A 13,630-nucleotide genomic window follows, 5' to 3' on the forward strand; every position below is an offset into this window, starting at 1 on the left:
ACTAGATTGTTAAAATGTATGATCATATAGTATAAATCCTACCTTGTTGCCGTACAGACATTGTTCTGTAAAGATTATTCTGCCAGTAATTTGTGAAAATGGAGTAAAGTCAACCTTAATTGTTATCAAATTGAACAAGACAAATGTGTGAAGCAACCAGTGATGTTTATTACTTTTTGCCGTTGCATTTTTGGAAACAAAGTTGATTTTTTTTGCATCCTTTATTTACATATTCTTATTTTATCTATGTTTTTATTAGTCATGGGAAACCTACAGTACTGCCAATTAAGATGAACAACGATGTGAAACAAAAAAAAGATTATTCAGAAAATGCTCTTCTTCTCATCGTCTACAACCAATACCTTGAAATGTTTCAAGCTAATGATTCTGTTCCCCACACCCCCCACGTAGGTCAGTTATTGGAAGAAGCCCCTGCATAGACTCATACTACATCAAAATGTGACAAACAACACATCTCTTCATCTTGTCCATAGCATTGATCAGCAGTGCATGAAATTGGAATCATCTCAACTCCATGCCACCACAGAACAGTGTCAGCTAAAAGGCAGCCTACAGTGCAGCTCTCCTATCAACAAATCACATCAAGGTTTATTTTTCCCAGGCTGCTGTCACCAGATCGACCACTTGGAGCTGCTCTAGATCCACTGATCTGTCAGTGCCTTGCAGTCCCCTTATCCTAACTTAATTCTGCAACCTGTTTTTATGGGTTATTTATCCACTATTGCATACTCAATTGCTGGACCAAATCAATTCAAATCAAAGACGTGTTTCTATGAACCTGCTATCTTTTAACTTAGCAGCATCAGACACCTTTACCCCTCTTATCTAATAAGCAAGAAATAAACCACGATGGCATTTTGTTTACTATTAGCCTGTGGGATTACAATTTTTTCCCAAACTCTCTGTGAAATCAGCAGAATGTCCCTTGGAAATACAATACATTTTGTTTAAATCCTCGTCGTGTTGTGTGCATCAAAATGGAAGAAAAATAAAAAAATACTATGTGAATGTTATCATTTTTCACCACACAAAGTGCAGACCTGCTAAAATTCAACTTTGGATAATTCCTATCCTCCATCGAAGCCGTCTGTTTGGATCATAAAAGCCACATTGTCACATGCATTAGAACGTTGTTATCCTCTCAGTGTGCTCATGAATAGCTTCCTGCTGGCGGTCTGAATATAAAAAAGAGCACTCTTATAACAGTGTCCTCCAAAATAGGCCAAAACCAGAAGTCTGATTAAATCCATGAAAAGCCTGAATAGCTGTTGGCTCAGCTTTGTGTTTCCTATTTAAACAGAGTCAGCATTCATGAGTGTCAGTTTAAGTCTTATCTAATGGCTAATGCATCATGAAAATGCTCTAAATGGTTTTTATCTGTCATTTGTACCGTTTATTCATTTATTTTATTCTGAACAGATTGGGTGAAAAAGTCACTTGGGCATGAATCAAAAGGCCCTGAACTCTGCTTCCACTTCAGAGGTTATAAGAAATCAATCACAAATATTGAGTGATCCTAAATAATTATCATCCTGTCGTAGCTAGACTTGATGGTTGTGGGTTTGACACAACTTAAAGAAAGAAAGAGATGATTTCTTTACATTAGCTGTACTTTAGGATTCAGACCTCGGGTTCATCATGATACAATATGATACTCAATACGTGGCCCACGATATTGATACAGCGATTCTTCTGAAATTGTTCTAATGCAAGATAATCATATAATGATTCATCATGATATCTGATTAACTGAAGTACATAAAAGCCCCCTAAAAGATAAAGTGCAGGATAAATGTATTTATCCACTGCAATTTGGTGTCAGTTTCACCTGTTATGCTTCATCCTTTGACCCCTTATCTTTAACATTATCCCGCCGTCGTCTCCTTTTACTGTTATCCAACTTCTTCTTTGGCCCCTCAACGTTACCCTCATTCATGTCATAAGCACGACAGCAAGGTATCACGAAGTGGTGACGTGAGTCAAATTGGCAGGAACATCTGAGAGCCGTTGTAAGGCGCCTTTTTAAGAAGAAATTAAAACTGATATTTTGCACCAATAAAAAAAAAACCTGTATTACCATCAGCACGACGATATTTTCTCCCACCTCGACTGTGCTTTTCTCTTAATGGACAGCTTGATACAAAGCAGAACATATGCCAAGCCAAAGAATTGCACTAATTTATATGAGCTTATTTATCATCTGCACTTACAGAAACAGTACAGGGTGAATTAATTCTACTACACACTTGTGATTTTTTTTGCGAACATTTCAAACCCTTCTACATCCAGTTGTTTTTATTTCTACTGAAGATAAAATAATCTCAAGGCAATTTGCTGACATCAAACGAAGATGAAAGTGTACCTTCCTTTTCTATGGGCTAGCTATTAAACTATATCAGTTTTTCCCTTCCACTGAGTATATTGTTTCAATTTCAAAAAGCTAGAAGCCATGTTGACAAGTCTAGCTTGGATCAAAAGAGTGTTTTTTTTTTTTGCAGAGTGAAATGGGCTGTAAGTAAGACGTTTATAGCTAGGATAAATGATAAAAGCCTCTAAAGCTGCAGGAATAAACAGAGTTTTTTTTGTTTTAGACATCTCTACCTTTGAGTCTGCAAGAGCAGGGCGAGTCGAGATGTTTTATGTTACTCCATGTCTCCTACTTTCGCTTCACACTAACTCTTGTTTTTTTCTTGGGAATTTTGTTTCACTCTAATCAGAGGATGATGTCAGGCTGAGCTGTGCACCTCATTTAAAAAACGCTAACGTTTCATATGATCAGGTTCATGCATTCACTGTCCAGCCATGAAGATTAGAAAGACTTTTTATCTAGGCACTTCCTGGGGCTGACAGTTTCAGAGGATATTCAATTAGGGTACGGATGGGATGATATCAGAGCTGAAATATTTCATATGTGCCTGACAGGCTCCAGGTGAAATCTCTATTACTGTCCTATCATAGATTTTTAAGAGTGCTGTATGACAACTGTGCATCACTGTGGAACATAGAGGGGATGTTGCAAAAGGAAGCTATTGCAGCGTCTTAGTGTTGCCGTAACGGCAGCAGTTACAACACTCTGCTGTTGGACAGATATGAATATCTTAATTGACCAGAAATGCCAGCTATTGAAAAATGTAGCCATGCCTAGGCATAAAAGGGGCAAAGTTAAGCTGTAATTGGAACAGCACTGTTTGTGCAACACTTATAGGCCACTTTGCAGTGCATGGTGTTATTTGACTTGGGAGTGAATGTGAGAAAAATGCTGCTTTCTTGATGATAAAGTGGCCTTGAGAGGTCTATTAAAGCCTTACAGTTTTAGGAGGCAGAAAGAGATAATTCATCAGTGACTATGTGGAATTCAGGAAAGATTCTGCTAAGGGTAAATAGAAAACAGAAACATGGACCTTGAAGTAAGTCTGTATCTACCTGGAATTGTCCAGAGAGGTAAAAGATGTCCATCTTATGGGTCTTTTTTGGGAGATGATCATGATAATAAGATAGCACAGCTTCCTGATTGACAACAGAATCTATCGTCAAAGGCAATTGAAAGCAACCAATCATTGATTTAACTGTCTCACTCACGTTATATTCCATCTGTGTTAGGACAACCACGTGTTGGCAGTGATTGCCATCGACAAGATGCTAGAGAGGCTTAAGAAGTCCAATGAACTTCTGGATCTGATCCTCAAAGGTCTTAACAACTACCTGGAGAAGAAGCGTCTCTATTTTCCACGGTTCTTCTTCCTGTCCAACGAGGAGCTGCTGGAAATTCTCTCAGAGACCAAAGACCCAACAAAGTAAGAATACTAACCATGTAGACTGTGTAGAAGAAGTGGATGTAGACAATGCAGGAGCGGTTTTAGCCTGCTTTCTTTATTTAATGACCAGGACTTAGCTGAAAGAGGAAGTTTAATTATTGGAAACTGATGAGTAAATGACTCTAATCCCCAGTTCATCTATCACCTAGTGTGGATTTCCACAATGAATTAAAGGTTTCAAACTGGTTCCTAGTATTCTTAAAGACTGACTGACACCAGTTATGGTGCTGTTTAGAGTACATTTTTAGAAACTGCAATTTCTGGTGAAACAATACCTCAAAAGGGGATGTCAAGATTCCTCTGAGATCCTCCAGAACAGTTAGAGGGGGAAAAAACTAAATAGTAGAAGCCAAACTCAAAAGGAATTGCAGAGATAGAATAGCACGTCACCCTTTTTGTCAATCTCAATAACGCCAATCCGGCAAGTTCTTCTTGAACACATGACTGTGCTTGCTGACACCGACTCAACAACCATCATTATCTTCATCTTAGTTGGTATACTGCCAAGGTGTTTGCTAAACACGAACAGATGCCTTTAACAACTATTTTCCCTGCTGAATAAATGGACATTTAACTTCAAACCATTCGACCAACTACGTCTTAAAATAGGAAAACAAATTAATCACAATTTATACAAGCTGAAGCCTACTTAATTGCTGTTTGAAACAGTTCATCAGTCTTTCATATTCGTCGCTAAATGAGGATAAAAGCGTCTGCTAAATGAATTGTAGAATTCTAGTCTTCGATTGAAATTGACAGCTATTTGAAAGGCCACTGAAATGTGTGGCACTTCAGTGTTCATTACCCTGCGGGTAAGTGATGTCCAATGGCTTTGTCGAGTGTGGCTAATTTCAGCAGCACCACCAGTCTACAGTCCTCCTTGCAGATTAACGTCCACATGCCTGAGCTGAATGTGCAAACACAATGCTCTGGTTAAGCGGTTATGCCAGTTACCTGTGCTGCTTCCACGAGATGCCATACTTAACCTGTGCTAGATTTACACCTGAGTACTAAAGTGGGGGGAGAAGGCCTGTTAACTGGAGCTACAGTGCCAGTTAATGGTGGGTGGCAGGTGGCTGGGTTACAGCATTTGACTGGCATTGTGGGCCCACATCAATAAAAATATCAAAATTAGTTGAACAGATTAGTAATTCTGTTGCCACTAAATGATTTATCGACTACTTGCACACATCCCTCGTTTAGAATAACAGCCAGATATGCTTTAGGTCACAGCTCCTTTGATAAGTCTTTACTACAGGGACCTCTCAACCAGGATACAGATGTTAACATGTGTTTACATCCTTTTGCATAACTGTTGTCACTTCTGGCCTAAATAAAAAAATGTCTCTCTCTTAGTGTAAATTAATAGCATCTGTTGTGTGTAGTCTCTTCGAAAATCAAACTTCCCCCTTGACCAGCTTCTGTACCAAATATGATAAGCTTGATGAAACCAGAGGGCAGTTCTTATCAAACAACAAAGATTTAGCACGTCGAAAGGAGTAAATCAATTTAAAGAGATGTTCTCCTTTGAGAAACCAATGTTTGGGCTCACACATGCCAACCACATGCCTACTTGACCTCTTAAATGTTTCCCCCTGAAATGAAGTCCTCTGCTTACCTACCTTTGCCTCATTTAGGGCTTTTGCTTATCAATGAATTAATGATTATAGACAAAAGATGTTCTAGTCTCTCACTCTTTCCCTGCTGTTTCCATTTATCTTTTCGCTTTAACCCTCTCTCTCTCCTTCTGTTCTCTCTTTGACTTGTGGAAATTGTCACAGAATCAGTGCAGAGCCATGTACTCAACTCTCCTGAAAAGAAGGGATTTCTGCTTTAGTGGGGGTGTCTGGAGTACTAGGACATAGTGTAATGCCATTCTCAGGAGATTGCTATTTTGATTTTTTGAGAATATGAGCCTCTGCTCTGTAAATGTAGTCCTTGGCTGACAAAACAACCTACTTTTATTTCAGGTATGTATAAGAAGAAAGGTTGTATTACTTCAGGATGGGAAATCTTGTTATTGCACACTTCCCTGAGTTATTTTCTGCACCGAGAAGGAATATGCTTAAGGCCAACAAAGTGTAGCAACAGAAACACAGACCTTTGAGGCAGTAAAACATGGGGAAAATGCTTTGTTTATTGTGTAAGCAGCAAGTCAGTCACATTGCTTGTTGTGAACCATTGGCTGTGTATAAATAGTGGACTTATCCAAAATGACGTCTCCAATTGCTTTTAGGACTGCCCTTAAAAAGTGTCTAGTTTGACACGCTCTTTCAAGCCAGAAGTGACCACATTAAGCCTTAATATAAGGTGATACAATGAGGTATATAAAATGTTGTCCCTATACAGTTGTCATAAATAGAGAACTTAGCTATGGAAAGCACAACTTTCATTCTGTTTAATTCTGCTGTTAAGTTAGTCAATTTATGTAGGCCTCTGTGGGGTTCAACTCACATTGGGAGGCAGAACATTTTCTCACAAATTCAGACCCTGGGTTGCAAACTTCTGCTTTGCACCATGTAGCCATCCAAGAATATCTGAGCAAAATATGCCACTTCTGTAGTTTTCTCACCAATCCTTCTATGACCTCCAGTGGCTACAAAAACATCACCTAGTGTTTGAGGGGAAATAATAATAATAATAATAATATATTGTTTTTTTATAGCGCATGCTTTTCTAGGAACCCAAAGATGCTTTGACAAAATATAAAACGAATGAAATGCAGCTACGATCAAGGGCCCTTCTCTTAGATATGGAAACTGATTTAAGTAAAGGATCTCTAAGATTAGGGGCAGTAACATGTGTTAAAGCTGTGAGTTAGTGCTTTCTCTCATGTTTTATGTCTTCTTTTTTGTTTTTTTAAATGTCACAGAAGGGGACAGGGATTCAAACTGTGTGCATATAATAAATGCTTATTTTTCAATAATTATCTGAAAAGAAAACCTCATAAACATGAACGTCAGCTGCATACTAAAAACATATTCTAGGGGTTACCGATAAACATTGAATGTGCTTTTTAATGTGATTGTGGTTTATTCAAACTACTCCAAAGTGGAGGATTTTCATTTTAGAAAATGTAATCCTGGTGATAATTGATACACGTTTTGTGTTGTTGTCAATCCTGTCTTTGGGTAAGAAGGATCTTCTGTCTCAATGTAACACTTGTTCAAGCTTAATGTCTGTGTTACAGACACAGACAGAAAGTATTCTGATAAAGACAGAATCTACTGCAAGTTTTTACAAATTCTTGCCTTACTCTCCTTCAGGGTGCAGCCACATCTGAAGAAGTGCTTTGAAGGCATCGCTAGTGTTGTCTTCACCAATTTACTGGACATCACTCACATGAAGAGCAGTGAGGGTGAAGTAGTGCTGCTGCTGGATATCATTTCCACATCTAAAGCCAGGGGACAGGTGGAGAAGTGGCTTCTGGAACTTGAGAATGGCATGATGGCCTCTCTGCACAAGGTGTTGTTTGGTTCATTATGGCCCTATTGTACTTTTTTTATTTACACTCACAAGCAAATAGAAGTTTTTGTTTTAATTTAACTGAAATTATAATAAACCAAGCTCGCTGTTTAATAATATTGAGCCAGCACATACACAAGGCTTTCGAATTTCACTCAGGATACAGATACAATGTAAAAAGAATCCATTGTCTCTCTTGTGGTGCATTATAGGTAATCGGGGAGGCCATAGAGGCGTACCCCAAGGAGTTGAGGATACACTGGGTGTGTGCGTGGCCAGGTCAGACTGTGCTCTGCGTCTCACAAGTGTACTGGACAAAGGATATTCATGAAGCCATTAAATCAGGAAAGAAGGTGAGCAACTATTGTTGTATTTGTTGAGGTTCTCAACTGGTGGATCGGGACCCTAATATTGGTTACAGAACCCTTTTCAGTGAGTCGTGAATGTGTTCCTGGGGGTAAATAAAATTCAAAAAGTCAATGAAGTGCTTTTTAATCGTATTTTATTGTTCCGTTTCTTTATTGTGTCACATGTTTTAAACCTTCTGAGGTCCATGCTGCACAATTTTTAATTGAATAAATCTGATTGGATGAAAAACATCAGACATTTGGGTTGTGATTGTTCAAGAAGGAGTTGTTGCTGGGCTCTGAAGCCAGACTATGCTGTCCCTATTTAGTGTCAGGGTATGTCATTGCATTAAACACTTTAATGGAACAGACTCTAGTAGCCATCTGGATAGAGAATATCCTGTTCACTGTAAATAACATTTTTCAGCTTAGATAAGACATTAAAAGCTTGGTTTGCAACTTCTTATTGTGCAGCTGACTTCATACTTATTACAGCTGGTCTTTTTCTATATTCTAACCATCCTTATCCTGTTGAAAAGCTGCCTTGTGTTTATGAAACACATCATTTACAATGTGGTCTACAGTTCAATGATGTCTCTATCAAAGCTGTGACCATGGTAACAGCTTGCATTAGACAAACATAATATACAGCATGCTGTGAAGTTACATAGTGTCTTTATCAAAGTTGTTGCTATGGTAACATACATTATGTTAAGTATGTAATGTCAGACGGAGCACGAGGAACAGCTTAAACAAGAGATATAAGAGGTCGGATGAGGTCAACAGTCTGATTATCTGTATATAAACTGTATTCTCGACTGATTACTTTTCAATGAGTGTGATGCTTACAGTAATGACTTACAAGGCGGCACTATCTGCAAGCTATCATCGAGTTCATTACTGCTGAGATTTTTACACAGCGCCAGTGGTGTATTAGGGAACAGATGGTTTGAAAGTGAATTAGAAACTATATTAAATCTGTCACATCAAATGGAGAGCACCTACATGTAATAATCTGACAGCTCGAGGTCTGCTGCCATATCCAGTTATAATATAATGCTTTGTTATAAAAATTGGACTGGAAAACCCCTCATCTGGGTACATTATGTTCTTTTAATCTCCTTCAAGACACAAGAGTTTGTACATTTTCTTTTTTTTTAAATGTAATTTCCAGCATGCATTAAAGCAGGAAACATGCAGCTCTCTATTTGTGTACATGATGACATTGATGGACTTTGTAGTTGTTGTACAGAAGACCTTCAGTTTATAGATGGAGTCTTCCTGAAAGCATGTTCTGTCTTCAGTATACTGCAGCATGCTTTACCTTCGATAATACCATGTTCCTCTACTTCAGGCCTTAGATGACTACCTGGAGCAGAACAATAGACAGATTGATGACATTGTGGCACTTGTACGTGGCAAGCTATCCAAGCAGACCCGTGTGACCCTCGGAGCACTTGTTGTGCTGGACGTCCATGCCAGGGATGTGCTCGCTACACTGGTGCAAAAGGGGATAAGCGATGAGAACGACTTTGAGTGGCTAAGCCAACTACGCTACTACTGGGTGGTAAGTAAAAAGGGGCAACAGTTGTCCATGTGCTTTCAGAACACATAAAGAATACTCAGTGTTTCACTTCTGAACTACACAGGAAAACCACCTCCAGACTAAGATGATAAATGCTGGTTTGCCTTATGGTTACGAATACCTAGGAAACACTCCCCGTCTGGTAATTACCCCCCTCACGGACCGCTGCTACCGGTAAAGTTACTTCAAAAGCCCCTTCAACTGTTCACTGTCAATTGTTTGTTATCTGTGCAGCCAGATGTCTTGTCTTGTTTGTTATGATTATAACAACACCAATTTGAGCTAACGACGTACTATATGTCCTTACACTATACGTCAATCATCTTTTTTTTTTTATTTAATCTTTTTTTTTTTTTTTACAAGAACTCATCTTGTAGTCCGTCATCATATTGGTTCTTGTTTAGCTGTTTGAGTTGTTACTAAAGGTTACTGCAAGAACTTGTTAAAGAAATGTAGAAAATGTTAAAGAAATAAGGTTTGACTTGATATCACATTTGAAAGACTTATCATACTATACAACATCATAAAGACATACCGTATATACAAAATACTGCACCTTTGGAGAAGCTGTATCTCGTATGCAGGTCAGACTTGTCTTCAAAAATGTTGTGTAGTCTGAATTTATATTATGGTATATTATATTTCAGTCAATAGATTTTGCCCAAATTCACCACTACATTATTTCCATATCCCTGTAGAGAAATTCCCAGTTTGTCCTGTATGTTAGTATGTAGGAGATTGAAAACTGATTTTTCTGAAGGCACTCAAAAGCTGCCACTGTCCTCAAAACAGTCTTCATCAAATTTTCACTGAATGTTTTATTAGCTAGAGTAGACATACTTTGAACTGCCATCAAAACTATGTACGTAGTACAGTGATAAACACATAATCACCTTAATCATTGACTGACTATGAGCTGTTACATGTGCTGTACTCTTGCTGTTCCCTCTACAGCACTTTGTTTGGGGCCCTTAGCCTTCATTTGGGAGGGGCCCCAGAGGGTCCGGCTGGCACAGGAAAAACAGAAACAACCAAAGACTTGGCTAAAGCTGTGGCTAAACAATGTGTTGTGTTCAACTGCTCTGATGGACTGGATTACATTGCTCTTGGCAAATTCTTCAAAGTGAGTAAATACTCAAATCAAAAGTTACATTTACAAGAATTGTGTTACTGCTTCTTATCCAAACTTCAACTGGAAAATATCTTCCACCATGGAATACACCTCAGCACAGTCGATGATGAAAGGTGACGTGGGATTGAAATCCTTTACGGTTCTTTTTCTGACTTTAAATGAGCATACAACATTTAAACACCAATGTCAACACACTAGCACAACCTGTCCTACAAATATTTATGAAATTACACATTGCTCCTGTCTCAGTGTCTAGTTTTAAGAGCTATGAAATATTTGTCCTTTCTGAAATAGCAGTGCAGTCATGACTCCATCTTGGGGATTTCTTCACTGCCCCCATTTTTAAATGGCTTTAAGAATCCTGTTTTTGTGTACACTGATTTTCCTAAGCCCTTCTGAGAATGTCCTCTGGGTGGCCATGCTGACATAGTCCTAACTTACTCAGGCAAAAGTTGCTTGTGTATACAATACAGATTTCAACCGTGTGTGATGATGTTTTGTTTTTGAGTGTTATTGCCAATCCGTCTGTGTGTGTTTTTCTGCATGTGTACCCAGGGCCTTCTGTCCTGTGGAGCCTGGGCCTGCTTTGATGAGTTTAACCGCATTGACTTGGAGGTGCTGTCTGTTGTGGCTCAACAGATTCTCACAATACAGAGAGGTTTGAGGGTTTCTTTTGTGTGTTTTTATGAAATTTTGGCTTTCTGTGTCTTTGCTCTTTGGTAAGCTGGCAATGTACCAAAAATGAAGATAAAAAACAGGTTTTTGACTCTAAAGGGATGCAGCTCGACGCTAAGGCAATTTGTGTAGACTAGCCAGCAAAAAGATTTTTCTGAACTAAAAACGTACTTTTGAAAATGCTCAGAAGTTTCGATTTCATATCTTGCTTTTTACCTGGATGTTTCCCCATCTGAATTGTGGATAGAGGGAGTTGTGTTAGGTATATGTCATTAAAACTTCAAAAAAGCCACATTTTTAACAATATGGAAAATAGAATTGACTTCTCTGACTTAGGTCCTATCTAAACTGTAAAGCATAGTATCATTTGGTTGTGAGTAAAGATTTGTTTATGTATTTGTGTGCCCAGATTTGTCATTAACTGATTCTTTCACATGGTATGTATAGCTATGCTCCTTAGGGTGTGCTCGTCATAAAAAGAGTTTGAAGAGTCAAATAAAGCTTAACTCACTGATTGATTTCAAACCTTTAATAGTGACACTTCTCTCAAATACAGTCACAAACCCGGGTCAAACTTACACACATTACCAACACCGCGGTCACATTATTTGGTCTCCCCACACCCAACCTAACAGGATTGAACAGGAAAGCTCTCACATGCATTGCAGCCACAATAGAACAGGACATCACACACCCTCTAAATCAGCACCCTACTCCTCAGACTCCCAGCAGACATAACTGCCCTAAACCATCCATGTGCTTTTGTGTATTGTGTACTGTGTAACCTTTACTGTTGATTTTGTATGTGCTGTCACTGTTTGTTGATTGCTGTGAAACCTGTACAGTGCTGTGAAAGAGAATTTCCATTTTGGACAATAAAGTCTGAGCCTGATAAATGTCTTTGCCAGACTCAAAATGCACGAACGATAAGTCAATTTGAACCACTTCTAAGTACATGTGTGTGTGCAGGAATTGTTGCCCATGCTGAGCTGTTGATGTTTGAAGGGACAGAGCTAAGACTGAACCCTTCCTGTGCTGTATTCATTACGATGAATCCTGGATATGCTGGTCGCTCTGAGTTACCAGACAACCTCAAGGTACATTGTCTGGATCTCTGATTTTGTCTGTCCATTTAATCAAGACTACTGGAAAACATTTTTTAAGACATATGTACACACATAATTGAAGTATTATATAAAAGTAAAAAATCAGTAATATGGTTTTCCTGACCTGAAGTTTGAAATCAAAGCTTTTTTTCAGCCTGTCTCAAACACTATTAATGAAAAAGCTAGTTCATTTTACTTTGTAAAAATACCTCTTTTACATCAGGCTCTGTTTAGGACTGTTGCGATGATGGTACCGGACTACGCAATGATTGCAGAGATTGTCCTCTACTCCTGTGGCTTTGTGACTGCACGTCCCCTGTCGGTGAAAATAGTGGCAACCTATCGACTCTGCTCTGAGCAGCTATCCTCACAGCACCACTATGACTACGGGATGAGGGCTGTCAAGTCTGTGCTGACTGCTGCTGGAAACCTCAAGGTCAATATTTTCCCACAAACTTCCTCCAGTGTCAGTTTAAAATTACCATAGTGCCCCTATCAGCATTTTTGTTTTTTTAAAATACCTCATACTGTTTTGTGACAGCTCCAAAAAGTAAAACACAATTTCTGATCATAGAAGGCAAATGCTAAAATGAGTCCCTAATTGGGTTGCAAGAATTTCTCAACTCTTTCACAGTTTGTTTTGATGAAGCAAGTTAATAGGCAAAAATGCACACATATGAGTGTACCATCTTTCCCGATTCCTTACACAGACTTAATTAACATGTAGGGGTTGTGAGTTTATTTTATTTAGGGTTGGCTACTTGTTGGTAACTCTGTGATTATATTTGGATACTGTGCACAATTAAAACTGATTGTATGAAACTGAATGTAATTTTTAGATGCCAGGAATGTAAAGAACTGGCCCATGCCCCTTATTTTCTATACACAATATGACTGACAATATGAAGTGTTTTGCAGTGATGTGTCAGAGAGGAGGAAAAGAACTACTGAATTTGGCTTTTAAATAGAATATTATCAACAGACATTGTCTTTGAGATATGCCCCCACTTAGGTGAACTGGTGCATACATGTAATTTATGTCATTAGGTTTCAAATAGAGTTAGCAGGGACATTTCTCCTGTTATATTTTCATGTGTTTATAAATCTACATGATTCTGCTGTTTCTCACATGTCTGCTTATCACATCCCTTAGTGTTGTCTGCTTTATGTCCTCATATTTTATCATCACCTCTTCATCCTGGGGGCTGGGTTTGTTTCTCTGCAGCTCACTTTTCCAGAGGAGAATGAAGACACCCTGTTGCTGAGATCCATTATTGATGTCAATCTGCCGAAGTTCTTGTCCCATGATCTGAAGCTGTTTGATGTACGTGCAACATGAGCTGAGCTCCAATGGAGCGATGCACATAATGTGATGTCAGCCCATGTTTATTCCACTCGGTTCATTTTGAACCATGATGCAAAAGGATATTCAAGTCTGTTTGAGCCAAACAGTTCACTCAAGTGTGGGTGTGATTGTGAGTGAA

General features: G+C 38.7%; 1 protein-coding gene across 1 annotated transcript in view; it reads left to right on the top strand.

The window, feature by feature from the left end:
• dnah7 (dynein, axonemal, heavy chain 7) overlaps positions 1-13,630 on the top strand; it is a 79,747-nt gene that overhangs the window by 14,557 nt on the left and 51,560 nt on the right. The window contains exons 20-29 of the mRNA XM_065962404.1: positions 3,622-3,815; positions 7,103-7,301; positions 7,514-7,654; positions 9,003-9,215; positions 9,298-9,407; positions 10,188-10,356; positions 10,921-11,023; positions 12,010-12,137; positions 12,370-12,582; positions 13,372-13,470. Of these exons, the coding sequence (XP_065818476.1) occupies positions 3,622-3,815; positions 7,103-7,301; positions 7,514-7,654; positions 9,003-9,215; positions 9,298-9,407; positions 10,188-10,356; positions 10,921-11,023; positions 12,010-12,137; positions 12,370-12,582; positions 13,372-13,470 (1,569 nt within the window). The remainder of the gene's footprint in view (positions 1-3,621; positions 3,816-7,102; positions 7,302-7,513; positions 7,655-9,002; positions 9,216-9,297; positions 9,408-10,187; positions 10,357-10,920; positions 11,024-12,009; positions 12,138-12,369; positions 12,583-13,371; positions 13,471-13,630) is intronic.

The sequence above is a fragment of the Labrus bergylta genome, chromosome 13, assembly GCF_963930695.1.
Source record: "Labrus bergylta chromosome 13, fLabBer1.1, whole genome shotgun sequence".
NCBI lineage: Eukaryota > Metazoa > Chordata > Actinopteri > Labriformes > Labridae > Labrus > Labrus bergylta.